The sequence below is a fragment of the Rhamphochromis longiceps genome, linkage group LG18, assembly GCF_057381845.1.
Source record: "Rhamphochromis longiceps isolate RC_006_pf linkage group LG18, R_longiceps_female_GT1.1, whole genome shotgun sequence".
Lineage (NCBI taxonomy): Eukaryota > Metazoa > Chordata > Actinopteri > Cichliformes > Cichlidae > Rhamphochromis > Rhamphochromis longiceps.
The window spans coordinates 9,003,703-9,026,147 of NC_140574.1; the positions used below are offsets into that span (position 1 = coordinate 9,003,703).

The window sequence follows — 22,445 nt, forward strand, 5'->3', positions numbered from 1 at the left end:
TCACAAGTTCAAATACACTGATGTAGTTTCTGAGAAGAGGATATCAGGCCCTAGTAGAGCAAAATTTAGTATTGTGGTCTAGACAGCTCAAAATGTGATGTCCACATATGTAGACACCAGGTCCTATGAGGTTAAATGTGGGCTTCTAATTATTTTTTTAGTTGTTCTTTTTCCAGGGTGGAATTATTTTACATCTTTAATGACTTTAAAAAGCAGAAATTAGTGCACATGTTTGAAGTTATTTCGGATTTTTCTCTAATCCACACAAGTAAACAGGTTCACCAACCAATTTAAATGAATCTTCTCAAATCAAATCAAATCACTTTTTATTGTCACATCACATGTGCAGGCACACTGGCACAGCACATGCGAGTGAAATTCTTGTGTGCGAGCCCCACAAGCAACAGAGATGTGCAAACACAACAACACAAACGAGCAAAATACAAGAATGGCCAACCTGAAACTAATAAATATATGTACAATATATAATAGTGTATGCATTTCTGGATGTGTATACTAAATATTTTCTTACGTGTGTGTGTGTGTGTGTGTGTGTGTGTGTGTGTGTGTGTGTGTGTGTGTGTGTGTGTGTGTGTGTGTGTGTATATACACATTTTTACAAATTAAATAGTAAAAAAATAAAATAAAATAATAATAATAATAATAAAATATATAAAATATACAGAGTTGAATATGTGCAAAACAAGTGGCATTTATATACAGTGTGGAGTTGCATAATGTTCTCTCCCTTAGATTGGTTTAATATTCAGCCAGAATCATGCCAAAATGCATCTAGTTGTGGTGCAACTTCCCAAGAGACATTTAATCAGGTATTAGTGGGGGTATGTCCACCCTGATCCTGTATGTGTGTTTATATATATAAATATATCCATCCATTCTCTGCCAATTATCCTTTATCAGGGGGCTGGAGCCTATCCCAGCTGTCTTAGGGCAAGAGGCAGGGTACACACTGGACAGTTTGCCAGTCTGTCACAGGGCTAACACAAGCAACACAGACCACCATTCACATTCACACCTATGGGCAATTTAGAGTTTCCAGTTAACTTATCCCCACTAACTGCATGTCTTTGGACTGTGGGAGGAAGCCGGGGAGAACATGCAAACCAGACTGCTGGTGGAATTGAACTCAGGACCTTCTTGCTGTGCAACAGTGCTAACCACCATGCTGCCACTGTGCTGCCCCTAGATTTAAATAAATCATTAAAAACAAGCTACCACAAAATCCAAGCCATGTATAAACTTCTCACCACAAATCTATTTGGAAAATGATTTTTGCATTAACTAATTAACACTAACAGAATATTTACTGTGTTTTAAATGGGACAGTGATAAATCAATATCGCTTTCCTCTCTGAAATAACTTAAAATATTATTTTTCTCTACAGTATAATACCACTTATTAGAAAAGTTACAAAGTTACAAAACCATTGTTGGACCTTATGAACCTTTGAAATGTAACAGCTATAAAATGTTACATTATTTTTTAGATCATCTAAATGAGTTTTTGCATTGCTGTCTTATGAATGGGCTTTCATATTTGTAATCCAGGTATGATCCAAGCTTTGGCTGGTTTTTTCACCTACTTTGTAATATTGGCTGAAAACGGCTTCCTCCCAAGAAACCTAGTAGGCATCCGCATCGACTGGGATGACCGTGAAGTCAATGACCTGGAGGACAGCTTTGGGCAACAGTGGGTAAGGAATGGAGACTGACACTCGCCAACATGACCTGAATGAATAAATGAATGTTTCCACTCTCGCGCATGAGTAATACAATGTGTTTCATCCTGGCAGACCTATGAACAGAGAAAGATTGTGGAATTTACCTGCCACACAGCCTTCTTCACCAGCATTGTGGTCGTCCAGTGGGCTGATCTCATCATCTGTAAGACAAGGAGGAACTCCCTCTTTCAGCAGGGGATGACGTAAGTGAGTGGGGTGTGAAGTAAGGGAGGTGGAAGAAAGGAAAAGAGTGCTGATGGAAGGAGGAACTGAAGCATATAGAATCGATGCATAAATGCGGGTAGTCAGAAAGGTACTCTTATTCTTCAAAATGAAAAATGATTTTGGCTCTTTTTTTTGAGGCTTCTAATACTGGGACCATATCGTCACTGCTATTTTAATGTTCTGTACTTTAAAAACCTGTATAAACCTTTTCTTTTCTCTGATGTGCACCTTTTTTCTGCCTAACAGGAACAGGATTTTGATCTTTGGCCTGTTTGTTGAAACAGCTCTGGCTGCCTTCCTCTCCTACTGCCCTGGAATGGACGTTGCCTTGCGCATGTACCCCCTGAAGTATGCTCTGCATATGCATATCTCCACTGAACTGAAAAATAACCTCTTAAAGACCTAATAGGCTGCCATTAGCCTGTCACTCTGGACTTTAAATGTAGTCTGTGATCTTCTTAAACACCATGTTGTTATCCTTAATATTCAAAAATAGCTGCAATGAATTTAACAATTTGCACTCCGCCTGTGAGTCACCACATCTTCCTTTTTCCCCCTCAGGATCCTTTGGTGGTTCTGTGGCATACCATACAGTCTTCTCATCTTCATTTACGATGAGGTCCGTAAATTTATTCTGCGGAGGCAACCAGGAGGTAAGCAGTTATTAAGAGAGAACCATGATTAAAAGATTTTTTAAGCTTATTTATCTTCTTAATAAGCTAGAATAATAATCAAGTGATGGTGCAGTATAGCAGTTGAAACCCCTATCTCAACCACCACATGTGCCAAACTTTTAAAAGCTTTCCTTCTACCTTGTGTAACTCGCTCAGCCTTCTGTCCTTGTAAAAATAAACACCATAAAAGAGAAGACTGTCCAGTCCTTTAAGGACACATTGATTGACAGTGTTGCCACAGCTCTGCTCTGTTGAGCTCACCTAAAGCATCCCAGCAAGCATTTGACAGATGGTGACTTGTAGAAGAAGATTGAGTTCAATGTCATTCCAAACAAGCACAAGGTATTTATATATATATATATATATATATATATATATATATATATATATATATATATATAAAAGCACCTTGAAGTGGTGTGGACTGAGATTAAAAATAAAAGTACAGGTAGCCAACAGTGTCGAGTGTAGCGCATGTACAGCAAAGCAAGTAAGCTTTAGTGTTTTTGGTGTAATATTAAAAGCATAGTTTATTTCTGACAACTTCTTACACTTGCAAATGCAGGCTTCACAGTCCATCACTGCAGTTCTTCTGGTTCATCCGGTTTCTCCTGTGATTCATGGGTTTGAGAGCAATATCTTTCACCACTGGAGGCAGCTGTCTTTTTGAACTCTCACAATTCATGTGACTTCATGTAAATTTAGTAATTCACCAAGTTTTCCTGACAGATTTTAATATTATTGTTATTTTTTTACACGTATTGTTAAACATCATTCAGAAGCTTTGCTTTTTCCACAAATAGTCCTTCATGCCCAGTATTTAGTAAAGCGGCTGAAATCTGTCAGCCATCCAGCAGAATGCAAACCAGTCAATGCTGAACAATTCTCCAGCTTTCAAAAATGCAGACTCTGCAACACTTCATTGATTATTGTCTTCCAGTTTTGATTTCTCACAAAATAGCAAGTAAATGCAGCGCTTTCTGGCAGTTTGCTCTGTCATTGAAATCTAACGTGATCTGATACTCGGGCCAAGTTTTCAGTCAAAGCTGATCCAGGAAGGATTAAGATCATGCATTACTGCTTAGAATTTTGAGTTCACTTAATGTCTCTGTTTTGAAATATCCATTTTAGAAATGAAACAGCCCATTGAAAAACCCATTTTCATCACCGATTACTTCTGTGCTCCATTGTGATGTCTGAGGTTTCTCAGGTTAAAAAGTTAAATGATCATTCATCATAGTATTAGTATTTAGTATTTATTTATTTATTGTCATTGTCAAGAACAATGAAATTGCGTTTGGGACTTCCATACAACCCCCAAAAATAAAGAAAATAATAAATACCCCTTAAAACCCAAGTGTACATATTTAACCCAGTGTGACTCCAATGCAATAAGACAATCCTTAGCAATAATGTTCGTAGAAATTCAGACAAAGACCTGAGAAACATGACAAAATACAACAATGCCAACAATGCAATAGAAAAAAGCCTTTTCTAATTACCTTAGCACACTTGAAAAAGAATTGCTCTGCTGATTAAAAAGAGGAAACAAACTGACTACTTGAGTGTTTGGAGCATCAGCCTTTGTTGGTTTGATTATTGTTTGGAGAAAAAAGCCACAAAAAGTATTTTCTTCTGAAACTCATCAGTGTTCTTATTGAAATAAACGAGTGCTATTACATTAAATAAACTGCTAAATAATTAAATATGTTTAAATAATGCCTGTACAAACAAAGCTAACATAACAGAAAGAGAACTGAGCAACTGTGGTTCACAGCTGAGCACGAGCCAGACTGTTGTGGTTTGTTAAGGATGTAGTAGGCACTGTTATATGGAAACTCCAGAATTTGCACATGGTTTTAATTGCTTAGAAAAGGAATATTAGTGTATTTTCATTTAGGATTTTTTTGTAGTTTGTTTAACCGGTGCAACAGTTTCTGCTGTCCTGGCATGAACAAATGGGTATTATATTATTATAATGGAAAACAGAATTCAATGATAATTAACAACCAATCGATCACAAACTAATTTCTAAATGGCCCAAACTTTTGATGGGTAATACATTTTATAAATAAATGTCTAATTATTCCCAAAAATGAAAACCATTCCTCTGTGCTAAATGCTGCTGTATGAAAACATCTGTGACCCCTTTTTTATACATCTGCAAAAATATATAATGTCACTCAAGAAGAGAGCACACGGTTAAACAAACAGGACAAGAATATTAGACTCGGCTATTTATTTATTGAGAGAAACTATGCAGTATTACACATCTGTAAGTATGTGAACCTCTAGCAGTTAATTAGATGTTAAAAATCAGGTGTGAGGGTGTGATGTTTTAATGAGCCTAAAGAACAGGGATCTGTTAAAGTCTTATCTTTGGAGGACATGATTTTCAGAGTGTATCGTTACTACAACATATTATACTTCTGAGAACTTTCACAGAATCTTTGTCAATGCTCATCACCATATTTAAAGAGTCTGCACTTCACCAATCCACAGTCATGCATACTGTTCATGACTGATGTTCAACGGTCTGGCAGGTAACAAATGAACCAGAGGAAACTGATCATCTAAAGACCTCTCTCACACTGTCTAATATCCATGTTTGTCCACTATCAAAATACTGAACAATGGCTTGCATTGCAGGGCTTCAAGGAGACAGAGACAAGCCTGAATGATATTTGAACTCGAGCTGGATGATAAAAGGATAAAGACAGTTATTCCAAATTACCTTTTCGTCAAAAGAAGCATTGGACATGGTCAATGTAAAGGCAACGCTAATCATTCTAGCCATGTTTTGATAGACAACCGATTGACAGGCCAGTGACAACAAGAAGAGTTATACGTCTTATCAGTCCCCTGGTTGGAATAGAGTTAAAGCAACATCAGGTTAAGACACACACAGCGTAAGAGGAGCCACTGACAGCTGCACATGTGCTAATGTTTGGGCTACTGTAGCCATACACATCAGTACATTAGGAGTGTGAGTAAGATGAAAAGACAAAATAACAACATAAAATTTTGACGAAGCATTGCTAAACATGACAGCGCATCGAACACAGCCCGAGGCTCAAAAGATGAGAACACCGTTGAAATGTTCAGTAGTGTGGAAAGATTTCTGGCTATTTAAAGTTGCACAGATGCACAGAAGAATGTTTGCAAAACCCACAGCTGAATGTTTACCTGCACAATGCAAGACTTTACAGTACCAGACACTTTCTCTTGTACCATGCCCAGTGACGAAAAACAAAGAGACACTGATGCAACAGTTTACTTTGTTGTAAAATATGTGATGTAATGTAAACAGAGCCAAAAATGTCAGATTTAAGTGAATGATTCAAGTAACTGACCCTCGTTACCGAGTCCCTGACCATTTCCCTTAGACGGCACTTTTCCAGCTGCGCGTGGAGTGTAAAGAGACAGGAGAACATCTGAGTCACACTTTGCTACAACATCAGATTTGTGGTCAAGTCACATATCTGATCCATATAAGAGCCTCACTGCCCTCTTCACTGAGTCAGAACTGCACTTCTTGTGCTTTTTAAAGAATTAATTAATTATTAATTGATATGTTGTCGTGAAGCATAAGTGGATCACAATTGAGTGATCCCTTTCACAGGCCGGTGTACTGTATGGCAGTTAAGAAACCAAATCCAGCAACTTCAGTTTAAAGGTTAAATCTATATAAAAGAAACGATACCGTGTGGGTTCCCTGATATATGATTTTGTCCTTCGTGGAGGACATGAGATTTTTAAGACAGCGATCATTTATGCAATCTATACGAGTCCTGCTGTGCTGTAAATAGGACATCCCGACGAATGAGGACATCCCACATTTGTGGGGGTTGAGCTGAGACAGCACATGGATTTTTTTTCCCAAAATGATGGGAACTGCAGCTTCCAATTTTATGACCATAAAATTAGGTGATAATAATTTTGCAGATATTATGTTTCCATTACTAAAAATCAAACTGCTTCTTGAGATCTTCTTTGAGAGTCAAAGATTTAATACGATTTCAGAAAGGTAGAGTAATTTTATGGCTTCTGAAACAAATTTTAGCCAGTGGACAAAAGGACTTATCACATTGCATTTTCAACCTTTGTCCATACTTCAGGAAGCAAAGGGCAGAGTGAAGCAGAAAGGAATTTTCTCAAAATTGTGGCAGGGGTGGTCAGTCTTATTGCTGTCAGGGGTATGAGGTGGAAGAAGGCCAGACATTAGAGCAGAGGGGTGAAAGGTCAGAGGAAGACATATCAGCATTTGAGGAGCCTGTGCAGCAACGATGTGATGGTACTCACCCATAATAAGAAGTGTTGTATCATGTAGGGCTCTGAAGTTTTCAGGTATTACAAATTTCTAGAAGCCTTTTCAGCTGAGAAGCTGAACATTTTTTACACACTTTTACCCTGTTGATTTACATTAATTATTAATTGATTAATAATATATATCCTAAAAGTATATATAATATAAGCATATATAATATATATGCTAACTCTACATTTCCTGCCTTTTTCACTTTAATTTCAACCATACTGAAACTACTGCCAAGAGAGTTGGACCTCTGATTACCAGTGGCGTGTCTAGAAAATTTTTGTTGGGGGGGCCAGGTAGGGGCACAGATTTGGAGAAGGGTGGCAGATTTAATTGGCAGATAATGTTTAAAAAAAAAAATTCTACCAACCCTTAACCATAATTCAATAATCCTATAAACCTAATAACCAAATGCACTTTTAACTCTTATTAGAATGAGATTTTAACCACTACGGTGCAAAGTTTTTAGATACTGCGTTGATAAAGTACAAGAGATACAATCAGTGCTTTGTCAGTGTTTACTCAGCATTCAAGGACAGCAATATTTGCATAGTATTTTTACTGACATATAGTGCACATATGTTTTGGGCAAAAACATTTTTGAAAATTAAAATACGAACATTTGTAACAAACAATTGACAAATTAGCCAATGCCAATGCAAAACTTTATCTGCCTGTTAAAAAAAGAAGATAATCTTCTCACAAACTGGTGTTTGATTTTGAAACAGGAAAAAAGTGGGGAAACAACTGAAAAGACTAACATTTGAATGAAACCTGAAAGCAAGTAAATACTTTCTATGCTGCCTTATCGTAAACTTTGGTAATATTGATAAAGAACAACACTGGCTGATGATAAAATACAGTCAGCTGGCATGGTGACACTGCCAGTATTAACCTGCAGGGCTGGACTGGGACAAAAAAATTGGGCATTTTTACTACAGACCGACCCACCAGGTAGTAAAGCCATAAAGACTTTGACTGAAAACAAACCCTGTTGTGACAGTGATGTACAGTCTTGTTGGTATATGTATGATTTCTATACATTTTACGTCAGATAAAAACTTTGGTTGTAAGATTTAGATAATTATTTAATAAAAGCTAGATATTTTAAATGAGAATAAGAAAGAAAAGTATGTCTTTGTGCCCACCTTTCCCTGTTAATGCCCTACCTGGCCCCCTGGCAAAACTTTGCTAGACCCGCCCCTGCACAGTTACCAGCTGTCAGCTACATAAAAAAGGATCCTGGTGTTATTTGTCTCTCAGAAACAGTTCATAACTTCCCTTCAACTCATTCATGTCACCTAAAAGGTAAACCTGTTTCTCCATCACCTGTTCAGCTCTGATGGTTCAGTAAGGACATCTCCTGGTTTCATCTTCATGTTTCCCTCTCACCACATATCTAAACAGACATCATGACCAGCAGCTTTACAGCTGTGGCTCCAGCAAACATCAGCTGATACTAGAAATTAATATTAAATACATTCTAACAACAGCTGATCAAGCTTAAACGTGCTGCTGTTGTTTAGCGCAATATCCGCTGGTTTCCTCTTTCTGGCGCAAAGTGGGCGATAAACAAGAGAGAAAAGCCGATCAGCTGATCATTGATCAGTTTCATGATTGAAGTAGCAACAGGAGAGGGAGGGGGAGAGAATGAGAGAAGAAGAGGCAGCTGTGCAGCGTAAACACAGAATAACTCCAGCTTTGTGTCTTTTTTCCATTCTAGCTAAAGTCCGGGACAAACTGCGTCTCTTCTCAGCTCAATACGAAACGTGTAATATTTTCTCTGAATGAGGGACCATTCCATTTTTTTAAGGAGCCGTTGGCAACTCTACTAACCTTATGAATAAAATAAAGTTCACTATCAGTAACATCATAGCACCCACCCAGCTGTATAAAAACTCCGTCAAACTGGCTAGAACGCAGTATGAGTTATTGCAACTGACAGTAAAAAGTCAGCAACATGAAAATAAACTCCACCTAAACTTGGTTTATATCTGACCCAGATAGACTGCAGGTCATAACTTCTTACCTGAAGTTCAGTTCACCTGACACTCGGACTGGTGGCTGCTTCGGGTCTCTCCTCCTGCCTCCCCTTCCCTCATCCACCTGTTGCCTCTGTGCAGGGCCGGCCCGTGGCATAGGCCGTATAGGCAAATGCTAAGGGCGCCGTCCATCAGGGGGCGCCACGCCAGTGCCACAAATGTTGGAAAAAAAAAAAAAAAAGTTGGTACTATTATTTCTAAATACAAAAAATAATCCCACGTTAATTAAAATGCAAAGTAAAGCTTATTTAATAGAAATATTATTTGTTAGAACATTACGCCCCCCCCCCCCCTCCCCGCACGGTGCGCCCCCTCCCTCCCGGTATCATGGTTCCTTTTGGACGTCACCACATCAAAAAGTCAACACAAGATGTCAAAACGGCCAAAACTGTCAGGTGCCCAGGGAAGAAAAAAGAGAAAAGAAGAGGAGGAGAAACGAGAAAAAGACAGAGGTAGGTAACGTTAGCCTACATGAAATTATTTGTCTGAATGTGATAGTAACCTAAATTTTTAGCATTAAGCTAATGTTACATGATTCGCTAATTGCTAATCAATAAATAGCTAGTTAACTGTTTTAACGTCAGTTAATATTGTGGAGGGGGCTAAATTGTTATGGAAAATAATAATGTAACATTAGGTAATTACAGTACTCCCACCTTTCCCACCATTCCTCATTTGTATTCATCTTTTAAGCAGGTGTTTTTTGTTTACATTGTTATTGCCTTCTGGTTAGCTAACGTTTACCCTGCAGGTAATAGTCACTTTTCCACCCCTGTATATATTATAGTTGTAAGCCTAGTTGTTAAAGTGCACATCATTAATGTTAATTAAGCAATATCACATGAGAGGGAATGCTGTTTTTTAATATGAGCACTGCTGTGATTCGGTCAAAGATAATCATAACATAACATTCTCATATGATATTATACTGTTACTTTGCATTCTGCTATTCAGCATTTCACTGTAATGATGACAATCCGGTTGTTCAGTGATGACGTGACGAATCCTACTTCCGGGTCTAAAGTAGTCTGCGTTTAATATGGCTTTTGTGTTGTTAACATGTTTAATGTTATGTATTTTCTTCTATTTGATCTAAAAAAGCTCCTAAAACAGTCAGTGATCACTGTTGACCTCCCCCGGCTTTTATTACCGCTAATCATTTATTTAAGCTCAGTTTTTAAAACCTTAGGATGTAACTGCAGCCCAGCCCGTGCAGCAGTATATGAATGACTAACCTCGTATTGTGGATGGATTATCTCAGTTGTTCTCCTGGCTGAAGTTTGGTCCTTTTACAGCATCCTGCCATGCGATTACATTTGTTCCTGACCACCGAGAACACTCACGTTAACTTTTATCGAGTGGGAAAAAAAGTTAGCTTGTTTATATTATGCTAACATAGCTGTGTCGCAAGCACGTAGCACATCATTATATACCAGCTAGCCAAACTTCAGTAACCCTACAAACATCACTGTTGTTTAGTTTTCTGTCTTCATTTATGCTGGAAGTGATAGCAGAGCTGTACGTTTTAATTTGTTTCCAAAACCCTGCAGTCAGGACATGCTATATTGTATTTGGATAGAAGCTAGCGAGCTAACTCCCTGCTAACTTCTAACTCCGTTAAATGTCATAAATTCAGTTTTCATGGATGCCTGGATGTTAAACTCAATTGTTACACCCGGTAGAGCAGAACGCTGATCATTTTATTAAAGATGAAAGACTTTAGACAGTTTTTCAACTCTCAGTAATGCCATAGTGATCGTTTGATATATGGACCTGCAGCGGAGTTTAGACCCAGACACGGCTAGTGACGTCAGACTGAACAATCGGATAAATTGAATCTAATCTAATTTGCATATCAGTTAACATCATACATATATCTCTTTGGTTTTTCATTTATATTATATAATTTCATTTTATTCCTGGAATCATATGTTTTTATTATTAGACTTTAATACTCAGTGGTGTCACATACTCCTCTCTTCAGATGCACTGTTGAAGTTTCTAAATCCCACCCCTGGGCCATCTACCACATCTACCGCTGCTGCCTCCACTTCAGCAGCACAACCCACCAGTGATGCAGCTTTAGCAGCACAACCCAGCCATGATGCAGCAGCATCAAGCGGTCTTCCTGTTGCCTCCACCTCAGCAGCACAACCCACCAGTTTTGCAGCAGCATCAAGCGGTGTTATTGTATTTCATATATTCATTTTTTTATTTTTTGTATTCATTTATTTATTCATATATTTTTTTTTATCTTGTTAATTATTCTGATTGTGAATTTGCTTTCTTTAAGTAAAAAAAAAAGGTCAAAGACAAAGCTATTCCGTTTCTTGTGAGTACATACACTACACTGCCGATGTAGGGGGGCGCCACCTAAAATCTTGCCTAGGGCGCCAGATTGGTTAGGGCCGGGCCTGCCTCTGTGGAAGCCCCGTCATAGCCACCACCAAACAACGGAGTTATTTCTACACATCGACCTGCATCTGGCCAATCCACCACCTCTCATTGTTCATGCCGTTACAAAAAAAAATAAAAAATAAGTCACTGGGGATATGCCCGGTATGCCCGATGGCCAGTCCAGCTATGTTAACCTGCAACCAAATCTGCAGCTCCATACAGCAATGTTACGACTTAGATTATATCTTATAACGCATAACTCTTATGTTAGCTGCCCTCAGTAGCATACTGTCTGAAATATTCCACAGCTGCAATAATTCTTTAAGTGTTATTTTTTTCCTTGGTATTCTAATTTCACCGAAGTTTACTAAACTCAACAAACTTGATATTACTTACCGGGACATTTATTCTGTCCTCATTTTCTTTCACCGAAAAATTGTTTCCTGCAGTGCCATCTTTCGCGCTTGGCTCTCCTACCTTTGCTAACGTGATGCGCATAGCGCAGAAGCGATGCTGCATTCACTTACACTCGGATATCTGAGCGTCACCGTGAAAACATAATCGGACATTTGATATTTGATTGAATTTTATTGTTTTGCCTTTGGGGTGGCACCTGGGGTGGCCAGTCTGGTTTGGGGGGTGGCCTGTGCCCCCCCAGGCCACCCCGCTGGACACCCATTGCTGATTACATCAAACAGTAAAGAGCAAACCAGGTCTTAGACTAAAAGATGTCAGAAGACACAAACCAGAAGGAAGTGGTTTTAAGTTTTAATGCTGAAGGTAGCATTAAAATGTAACGCATTCTGGAGCTGAAAACATTCTTCAGCATATCTGTGTTCATGACATAACTTGGATAACCTAGGATCCAACTTTACTGGTTCCTAGTTATAGACAATTCAATAAGTTGAGATAGATTCTTGGAGATTGGCCAGTCGATCAGAGTAACAAATGTTCTTAACGTCCGATCAGGGGGCAAAGACTAAAGCTCTCTTGAAGGTGATATCTCCTTAAAAAATGCAACCTTCTGCCTCAATCTGATGAAATCATGAAAAGATTGTTCGCTTCACAGGCAGTCGAGAAACCAAATCCCACAACTTCAGAGCCCTAGCTTACGCAATACTCCTCATCCATAATGAACTTTGGGTGTCATCATTTTGACCCTGCTCAGGCTCCTCAAACGCTGGTATGTCCTCCTCTGAGCTTTCACCTTCCAGCTCTCATGTCTGGCCTTCCTCCACCTCCTTTCCTGACAGCACTCAGTATGACTCCACTTGTACAAATCTGAGTAAAATCCTTTCTGCCTCGCTCAGCACTCTGTCATATCATGCATGATCACTGCTGTTGTCATGGGTTACATGACCTAATGATCCAGGTTTAGGTGAGAATTAGGTGTGCAGAGTAGAGTTAACTAAATTTAAAAAAAAAAAAGTATAAGAAAGTATTTGCTAAAATAATGTTTTAGTGTTCATTAATGTTTCCTTCATGAAATGTTTTAATATTCACAAAATGAAAAACATTGTACCGGAAAATCCACACAAAGAATGGAAACGATATCCTTACTTATTCCCGCAGAAGATAAAACAAAAAAAATAATATAAATAATATTTTTTGTATCCATCGTTTCCTGTTTTTTATCTTCAGAAAGAATTATGGACCTATGTTATTTATTTTAAAAAGTACATATATTGTGATCTATCGATATATCTGACTGATATAAAAAAAACTTTCCATGTCACCCAGCCTTAATTTGAATACATTCACAGTAAAGTCAAGAACACGAATCTCAAAAGAAAAGTGCATAAAGCCAGAAAACAACTCGTAGCACAAAAATATTTCTACTGAGGAATGGTAGTGGAAGAATACAGTTAATGTTTTGCAATAGTCGAGTCAAAGTCCAAACCTTTATGTTGTAGAAATTGTGGAATAGCCCGAAGCAAGCAGTTTGTGTGAGAGAACCCAAAGTTTTGTGTTTGCAATACTGAAATGGACTAAATTCCTCGAAGCCAGTGTGCAGAATTGATCACCTTTTACTGCATATTTATACTTGCATTTATTGCTGCACAAAAGTGTCACATAGGATGCTGAAAACAGAGGTTCAGGTGCCATTCACAGATCTGTAATACTGACTATTTTTTCCTCAAAATGTTAAGGACCAAGTAATATTATTGTGTAATATAATTCATGTTGTTTTGTTTTTCTTCCTTTAGCAAAACTGGATATTTTAGGATATGTTTATACAAAAATATGGAAAATTCCAAAGGGTTCACAACCTATTGTTGCAATTGCAGTATATAGTGTGCAGAGCTGATCGCAGCCTATTCATGTTCATATGTAAAACTTAAACCAGGAAACTTAAACCTGTACCACACAACCAGAGCCAGCTGAAAATTATTAGAAAGGAAATTAAAGCAGGCTGATGAAGACTCTTGAGATATGTAATGAAGATTATGCAGATGATACGGGCACCTTACAATGGCTCAAAATCTGTTCACTGCCACTGCCTTACAGCAGATGAGGGGCAAGACATGGGGAGACAAATACAATTTATCGTGACAGTTCATCATTTCTGTTAATCTGTGTGTCACAGACGGCTGATCAAAGTCTTAGAGTTATAAGGGGATTCATTTGGAAATGTACGGAGACAAAGGCAATGAGATGAATACAAATAGAGCGATACAAAAGGATATTATGAAAAATGCTCGCCTGTCATTTTGTTCCCTGACACTTTCTCTCTTTGTCTTTCTGCCTCTCTCTCTTCATCTCTTCCAGGCTGGGTGGAGCAGGAGACATATTATTAACATTCAGAAAATGTCAGTTTGAGGTCTGTGTGTGTGTGTGTGCATGTGTATGCATAGATGTGTTTGTTTGCGCTCATGAGTGTAAAACTGTGCGTGCGTGTCTGTCAGTTGTAATATTGCATGGATCAGTTCACAAATCTGATTATCAGAAAAATACTGCTGAAAATAGGCTTTTGAGTTTTCTCTTTTTTTCTCTTTATCAGAAAACATTTCCAGCAGAGTGATAGTAATGTAAACCTTTGTGCCTTACACAAACTGCTACCAAAGTGATGTACTGTGGCCCGTTTGGCTGGAAGGGAGTATCAGATGTTGTTTGTGTTAAATTTGACAAATAAAATGTATTCCAAAGTATGTCTGCCCATCATTTAAACATTACTCACCTATCTGTATTGTTCCCTATTGCAAAGTCATATAAGCAACTTGATTTTGATGTGCCATCCCTCTGAACATTGCTGAAGACCCCAAGGACAGTCATCTCCAAACATGCTGAGCATCTGCAGGTTATGAAGGAACAAGCCAACAAGACCCAAAGTATTTTCTGCCAGGTTATCTCTTTTGTCTGTTGGAATACACAATCTGTACAATATTACACAGATGTTTTTAATGTCCTGGCTGATTTGTGTGTGACAGGAGGTAATTGGGAATATCTAGAAGAGCTTTTGGGCATCACTAACTTTATTATTATTATTATTATTATTATTATTTGTATTTATGAGTGTGGAGTGGATGGAGCTCCCATTTTACAATACTTGTTCCATGCATCCATTTTACTTGACAGAAGACATGACTGGTGGGCTAGTTTATTCTTGCAATTGATGAATGGGAGGATATTCCAATAATGATCTTCTTGAAAAAATATTCCTTTATCTTTTTGACTTCTCTTGGGCTCTCTAAGCTAGTTGGTGCAGCCAGACAAAATAGGCATGGAAAAAAAATTATTCAGACAGATTTCACACACTAAGTAGTTGTGTTTCTCCTCTAAAAATCAGACTTAAACAGCAATCATCACCAAACATGAAAAAGGAAATGAATCTGATATTTTCTTTCAGCATCCTGTGCAGATTTGATTTAGGAAAGTTGTTCCCCCAGTGGATAAAAATACTCTGTGTTTCACCCACGGAAGCAAAGGATTGAAAGGAATAAAAAAAATATGTCGGAATTTTTCTGAAAACAAAGACTCAGTGTTTGCATGTTGCTGTCATGTTACAGAAAGAAAAACAACCAAATCCTAACAAGGAAGTGTTATAAAAGAGTAGCTCCTTAGTGTAGTAGGTTATGCATTTGCCTAAAAAGCAAAAGCTCCCAAGTTCAGCCTCAGGAGAAAACATAAATCCCTTTGGGACTGTGTCAGGAAGGGCATCTGGGTTGCTGCAATTATTTTAAACTAAAAACCACAGAGCTATGTACAAATACTTCCATCAGTCCATTTTGTCAAGTGGACTGTGCCTATACTAACTGACATCGGGTGAGATTGAGAGGTAGGACACAGGTTATGGCAGGTGACAGGTTGTGTACAAGGGTACCAAAGAGGCAGACAACAACGCTCACATTCACTTACAGATGCTGATAACTGTCTTTGGACAGTGGGAGGTAGTCGGAGCACCCAGAGGAAATCACTTGTAAATCAAGAAGTAAACTCTAAAAAATGTAACCTAATTTTACAGTTTACTTAGACAGTCACATTTCCTTTTCATTACATTTTTATATTGATTTGATTTCCATTAGCATACTGATTTACCTATGTTTTAATAAAATAAAATAAAGTGTCAGTGAGTATTTTATTTTTGTCTAAATTTCTTGTGTTTAACATGAAGTTCATAAAAGTGAAGGAAACAGACATTTTTTTTTAGTTATTTTAGTATTTTAAAGTACAAATTGATTTCAGCCTTAAAATGGTGAATAAATGTGGGATTTCGTTTAAAGTTGGATGCATTTTGCTGCAAAGAGGTTCCAGATAAAAAAAAAAATTTCAACAGTAAAACAGACATTTTCTGTAAAATAACCGAATTATTACACGTCACCTTCAACATTACGCCATGCCTTACAGCACTCAGACAGTTCAAACTCCTTTTCAAGCTTGAATCTCTTCAAGGTTTTTCAGAACGCCGCGGAACAACAACATCCGTAACGTCACTTCCGCTCACTGTCCGTCAAACATGGCGCTGCTTCTAAGGTCAGTTTATCTTTAGTGCATTACTTTCGGGCTCTGGGAAGCTTTTACTCCTTGTTCTTTGGGATATTGAGGCGCGTAGAGAAAAAGTATAATAAACTAAATGCACGTTTGAGGTCGACGCGCCTCGGTGTAACTTGTAGTCTCCGTTTATTATCCTTGTTTACCGCAAGTGTGGTGGAAAGCCGCTAGCTTACTGTAGCTATCGTGCTAGCGTCAGATGTTCTTGGTTATCTGAGAGTGGACTTTGACAAGTAGTGTTAATAATGACAGACGTAAGCGGTTATTTGGCGCCTTAACCTTCATATGACCGCTTGACGAATGCTTGATTCGCTGTTGATAATCTGAATTTGTTTGATTTAGGTTTGTGTTAAGTGATAATCGAACTACACCGTTACAGTGTCGTAACTCTACCCAGGTCAAATGATTGTCAAATGATTGGCGTTGTCTAAATTACCTTAAATGTGAAACAGATCTTTGTTTAGTAGAAGTGAACCTATTACCCTTTAGAGTTTGTTTAACAGACACTTCTCACTTGTTCCTTCTCGCTAGAGCTGGAGTTAAGACTTGGCTTTACTTATTGCTGGGTTTTCCCAACGAATATGCAAAATTTATGACCATAACTGTTTATAGAACTATAAAAATACAACAACGAACTACAAATCATTCTCTCTTAAGCATTTTTTATTGACAGTATTAACAATTTTACAGTATGAATAATAGCGACGCTCAAACCTTCTTTTGTGTCCTATTTTTTTTGTATGTGTTATTGTTCTTTTTTATGTTAATTTGTTGACTTGTTGCCCCTTGTTCCTATTTAGCTCTGTTTACTTATTGAAAAATCTTCATCATTACAACATATCTTTCTCATGGTGCTGCTGGTTTACTCTGAAGTAAACCAGGATTCAAATCTAAACCTGTTTTTGTTTTTTATGTCTTTAGGACGTTGGGACGTCAGAGTGTCTGTCTCTCCAAACCCCAGTACAGTGTCTTGTACAGACAGTGAGTTCTGTGCTTGTTTGTTAGTGCTTATAAATGCACACATAGATGCTACTGCAAACTTGTTTTCTGTAACCACCCCATTTTCTCTCCTCTTCAGTGTGGCTCCAATGGGATCCACAGCCAAGGAGGAGATGAACAAGTTTTGGGACAAAAATTCGAGATTAAACCGACCCATGTCTCCCCATGTCACCATCTACAAGTATGTACTGCATACCTTCTGGTGTCTACTCAGTGTTGTTCAGATGTGACTCAGTTAAAGTAAAAGTCATTTGCTCCATTTGTTTTATGTTTTCAGAGACACCTCAAATCTGCAGCAACACGTTTTCTGAGCTGCAAATATTGTTACTTTTAAAATCATTTTTTCTGATTGTGCAGGTTTTTCATTCTTTTGAAGCTAATAAAACAGCAGGGCAACCCACAAATACCTGAGATTTAGTGCAATAAGCACCTTATAATGTACTGTCACCAAGTTATTGCAATCCTAACGCCTGCAGCAAAGAACCCCTTTTTTGTTCAGTATATGTCGGTATATGTAATTTCTTACTAGGCTACCCTCCTGGTTCAGCTGCCTTTTTTTTAACTTTAATATTTTTCTGTCATTTGGGATCATTGTGATGACTCAGGGCACCTTTTTTTTTTAACACTGTCAACAATCTTCAGCTTCTCCAATCTGTAATCCAGTGATTTAAGTCATACTCTTTCACTGGGTTTAGCCTGTTCTGTACTAGAGCATTAGCTTATTCATATTTATGCATGCAAACTTTGCATGTGCATCCATCACTGACACAAAATCAAAGTTCCATGATTAAAATGTAGAATTGCAGTGTTGTTACTTGTAAATCAAAGCCTCATTCATCATAAAACTGTTTTAAAGATTTAAAATAATCATTAGTTGAGGCCTGTATGTGTGAAAGCTAAATGTGCTCTGGTTTTTGGGGGGGGGGTTTGCGTCTCAGGTGGTCTGTCCCCATGATGATGTCCATCACGCACAGAGGAACTGGAATTGGGCTCAGTGGAGGTAACACATCTGTTTTTTCCATCCAAAATTAAAGTTAAAGCAAGTAAATGATTTAGTTTTGCCCTTGAAGTACCAGTTGTGAAAGAAGCTATACAGCCACTGTCAGCTTTTAAGTGACCTTGGAAATGTCTTCAGGGCATTGTAGTCTGTCACTATTGATTTTTACTAAGAGCATTTACTGGAATTACAAAACACAAGTTGTTCAATACAATTAAACCTAACATGTGAAAATTAACACTAGATGGCTAACAGCTTTCAGTCATTCGCCTGGAGTAAAAACACGTGTCATTGTGGTATTGTATATCAGTGCTGCTGACCTTCATGGAACATGCTGTAAAAGCTGAATCAGCTTTGTTTATGTGTTAATTGGCTCGATAAGGGCCAAACTCAACAGCCAGGCTGGCTACCTCTCGGACATTAAGTGCCACTTACTGTCTCTCAGCTTTCTATTAGAATCACATGAGTAATCACGTGCCTGAAATCAACTTCGATTCACAGTGAGAGAAGTAAATCTATCACCAACTGACAGGAAGCCATATCAGTTCATCTAAACATAACAGTCAGTATTTAACATTTAGTTTTCAATGCAACTTTCTGTATGTATATAAATATTTTAAAGAATGTCTTTTCTCACACGGAGTTGTTTAGTTTATATTCTTTATCATCCAGGCAATACAGAAATAGAAGCTTTAAATAAGCCATTGTGTTCAGTGCATTGTAGCAGGCAGCCCAAGAAGCACTTGTTTGATCCAGATCCATTATTTGGCTGTCACTCCAGCAAGAGCAAAAAACAACAAAAAAGTATTTACATAACTGAGGCTTTCACATGTTGCAAAATTACTGGTGAGCTGGATCATGTGGTAAAGTGGCTTATGGAGAGAAAATGTTAGAAGCATGTGGAGCTTCTTTTTGCATGTCTTAATTTCTTACTGATTATGAAAGGTGTGGTGGTCTCAGGATTTCTGTCTGTGTTTAGCTATCTCAGCATTTGCGGTGGCAGCGCTGGTTTTGCCAGGGAGCTACCCCTACTACCTGGATTTAATCCACTCACTGTCCATTGGTCCATTTCTCACTGGGCTGGCCAAATTCGGGATTGCCTTCCCAGTATCTTACCACACCTATAACGGCATCCGCCACTTGGTAAGATTTAATGATTTAATAATTTTAAAATTGCCTAATGATTTAACCGAGGAACTGCTTACCTTTTTCTTCCTCACACTAGAGTCTGTTTGAAATTCTTTGGTAGTTTTTCCATTTGCATGTTTTATGAGGTGTCTGGACTGCTTAGCTTAAGCTTTTAAGAGGATACAGATTTTTGTTTTGCTTTTGTCATGTTTACTAATTTTACTAATTACATTTGCCAACATTTATAAACTGAGGTTGTTTTTGTGTGCTTAATGTTCTTTTTATGATCTTCTTCTGTTTATTATTATCTAATCAGGGCTGGGATATGGGCAAAGGCTTCAAAATTCCAGAGGTCTACCGCACCGGCTACACAGTCATTGGTCTGTCCGTCATCACGTCAATAGCTCTGCTCATGATCTGAGCTCAGGACCAGACGTGATGAACAGAGCGAGTTAAAGTGAACGTGAACTGGATTTCACTGTGGGAGTTTTGTTTTGTGTATATGTACCGTGGCCTAATGCAGACTTATGTCATCAAAGTGTTCAATAAAGGATTATGTTATTCTAAATTTAGAAATTATGTTTTGATGTTTCTTCCTTTGAATTAATTACACTTGGAGAGTCTTTGGGGTCAGCAAATGCAGCAGCAGAGTGCAAGGTGCATGCAAATGTGACCCAGTTTATTTCACACTTGTTCTCAGCGTGAACAACAACCAGCGGCCAAAATTAGACATGTCCTACATGCCTTATGTAATTTGCCTAATTGTGCTGTGACGTCAAAATCATTAATTACTTTTCTTTGCCCTGAGTGCTCAGTCACTGCCAGTTCAACCAGTGTGTCTGCTGATGTTGTTTGTGCACAGAAAGGTGTGTTTGTGTGTTGTTGTTTTTTTAAACTGTAGGCTGTCATTTATATTTTAACTTATCCAGGCTGCAGATGCTCAGATACATTTTTAACGGCAGGGAAGGGAGAGGCTGAAATGTAGAGGCAGCTCAGTGGGGGAAGCTGTGCATGTGAACAGGCTCCTCACCGGCAGCCTGCCTCGGGCCTTACCTCCAACTGAGCCGCACAGGAGTTACACACTGCATCTCACCTGCTTTTGTCCTGCAGTGTGAATAAAGGCAAGCTGTGATGTAAAGTCAGATCCAACTCCCGCTTGTGCTGCGTACAGTAACAAGTGCATACTGATCAACAAAAAACAGGTTCTGAGGTTAGCTGTAACAAAATTGGCTCATTAATTTGTAACCGATGCCTGGAGGGGAAATGCCTGTTAGGCAGAATGTCTTTTTGGTTTATTGATGAATATATATATATATATATATGTATATATATATATATATAATTTATTTATTTATATATAATTTATTTATTTATTTTTTCTCGGGTGTTGTGTCATGCGTTTTGTCAGTCTGTTTCTAAAGGACACATCAAACTGTTTTTTCCAGTATTTGTAAAAGTCAAGAGTTAATTCAGTGCTTTTGATGGTGTTGTAATGTCCACAGAGTCATATCAGCTCTGTTGCTGGACAGGCATTGCTATACCTAACCACTGCCAGCTCAATGTTACATCAACTCTTGCAAAATGCCTCTCTGTACACGAGTTTTTTGTCTGATTGCTGTTAATTTGGCATACGCAGGATTCCCCACACAAAGTCCTATCCACACAACAGGCACATTTCCACCTGAGCTGCACATCCATTGGTCTGCAATTTTCTATTGTGATGGATGGGAAAATTGCTCAGGCTCTGCAGGATCCAAGACTGAATTTGTTTATAGACTGTTTGCACTAAACCCTGCAGAATTTCTTCTCATTTTTGGGAGTAAAAAAAAGAAATGGGGGGGTAATAGAAGTATTGGCTGTTTCATTCCCCTACAAACAACAAGCACTCTGGCTCATAGTTGTTGATGCATTTCCAATGCACAATGTTCCATCTTTTAGTTTTGCTCTGATAACATCACCATAATGATATTTTGACGAGATAACTTGCACGAAACAAATGGGGGATGAAAAGCGGGAGTTCCCACTGTTTCTATGAGACATTAAGTCACTGATGATTATGCGGCGGCAGCACCCCCTACCGTTTGGCAAATTATTACACCACAGAGCTGCGGTCCTGATGCTGAGGGGTGGTGAGGATGCTGCGCAGGGCTGGGAGGGGGAGTATAAACCCGGTTTTGATAGAAAAAACGGTGCCTCAGTCTCTGTGGCGCAATGGAATAGCGCGCTGGACTTCTAATCCAGAGGCTCCGGGTTCGAGTCCCGGCAGAGATGTGGATGTAAGGATCCGGCTGTAATTTTTTTCCTTTAATGAGAAGGGTTCGGAATAAAGCTTACTTTTTTTTAAATGTTCTTTGCAGATAAGATGTGCATAACAGAGCTGCTCTGTACTGTCGACGACAAGGGTGGATTGGTGGAAAGAAGATGATTCATAGTCGTGTTTATTTTGCAGAAGCTCAAAAACAGTGCATCTGGCCTGGTAATTTCACAGGAGCCAAGTCACCGCGCAAAGGTCATCTCATCTATGCAGATTTGAAATAGGGAAAAGGCGTGAAACCATAGCAGAACTTCACGGGGCTTCCTTCCCAGCTTTACTGTCCAGGCTGCGCGCTAAGTTATCACGCGAGCACATTACTGCACAGTCTCACCAGCGGACACGCGCGCACGCTCACGGTTTCGGCACCTGGGGCTGTCCGCTCATTTAAACCAGAGCAAAAAGCTTTCCTGAAGCAGCGGCAGCAGCTAAACGTTTAAAGCCTTTTGCCGTCCTCGTAACAAGTGTTTAATGATGCCAGATGCCGCGTTTCCATCCTCCCATTCGGTTCAGAGACAGAGGGAGAGATAAAGGCTCCGGTTTACTTTGAACATAAATGACTCATAGTGCTAGAATTTTTTTTTTGTATGCAGATTCTGTATTGAATTAAAGACCATAACTACATT

The 22,445-nt window shown here is 38.6% G+C and overlaps 2 protein-coding genes, 1 long non-coding RNA gene and 1 other non-coding gene across 4 annotated transcripts in view; 3 read left to right on the forward strand and 1 right to left on the reverse strand.

Moving 5' to 3' along the window:
* Window positions 1-14,544, forward strand: part of atp1a2a (ATPase Na+/K+ transporting subunit alpha 2a) — a 56,879-nt gene extending 42,335 nt beyond the window's left edge. The window contains exons 20-24 of the mRNA XM_085390380.1: window positions 1,570-1,715; window positions 1,815-1,945; window positions 2,214-2,315; window positions 2,529-2,620; window positions 14,165-14,544. Coding sequence (XP_085246506.1) covers window positions 1,570-1,715; window positions 1,815-1,945; window positions 2,214-2,315; window positions 2,529-2,620; window positions 14,165-14,193 — 500 coding nt within the window. The 3' untranslated portion in view covers window positions 14,194-14,544. The remainder of the gene's footprint in view (window positions 1-1,569; window positions 1,716-1,814; window positions 1,946-2,213; window positions 2,316-2,528; window positions 2,621-14,164) is intronic.
* On the reverse strand, window positions 2,244-12,310 carry LOC146647684 (uncharacterized). The gene is made up of 3 exons (XR_014908648.1): window positions 11,792-12,310; window positions 8,986-9,113; window positions 2,244-2,601 (listed from the first exon to the last, which is right to left on the reverse strand). It is a non-coding gene; the product is annotated as an uncharacterized LOC146647684 (long non-coding RNA).
* A 1,743-nt stretch (window positions 14,545-16,287) lies between the features above and the next one.
* On the forward strand, window positions 16,288-20,084 carry sdhc (succinate dehydrogenase complex, subunit C, integral membrane protein). The gene is made up of 6 exons (XM_085390384.1): window positions 16,288-16,366; window positions 17,306-17,365; window positions 17,463-17,564; window positions 18,322-18,383; window positions 19,360-19,523; window positions 19,825-20,084. The coding sequence occupies exons 1-6, from the start codon at window positions 16,350-16,352 to the stop codon at window positions 19,927-19,929; spliced, it is 510 nt and encodes a 169-aa protein (XP_085246510.1). The 5' UTR covers window positions 16,288-16,349; the 3' UTR covers window positions 19,930-20,084.
* A 1,621-nt stretch (window positions 20,085-21,705) lies between these two features.
* Window positions 21,706-21,779, forward strand: trnar-ucu (transfer RNA arginine (anticodon UCU)). Its single transcript has one exon. It is a non-coding gene; the product is annotated as a tRNA-Arg (tRNA).
* Window positions 21,780-22,445: the final 666 nt, after the last annotated feature.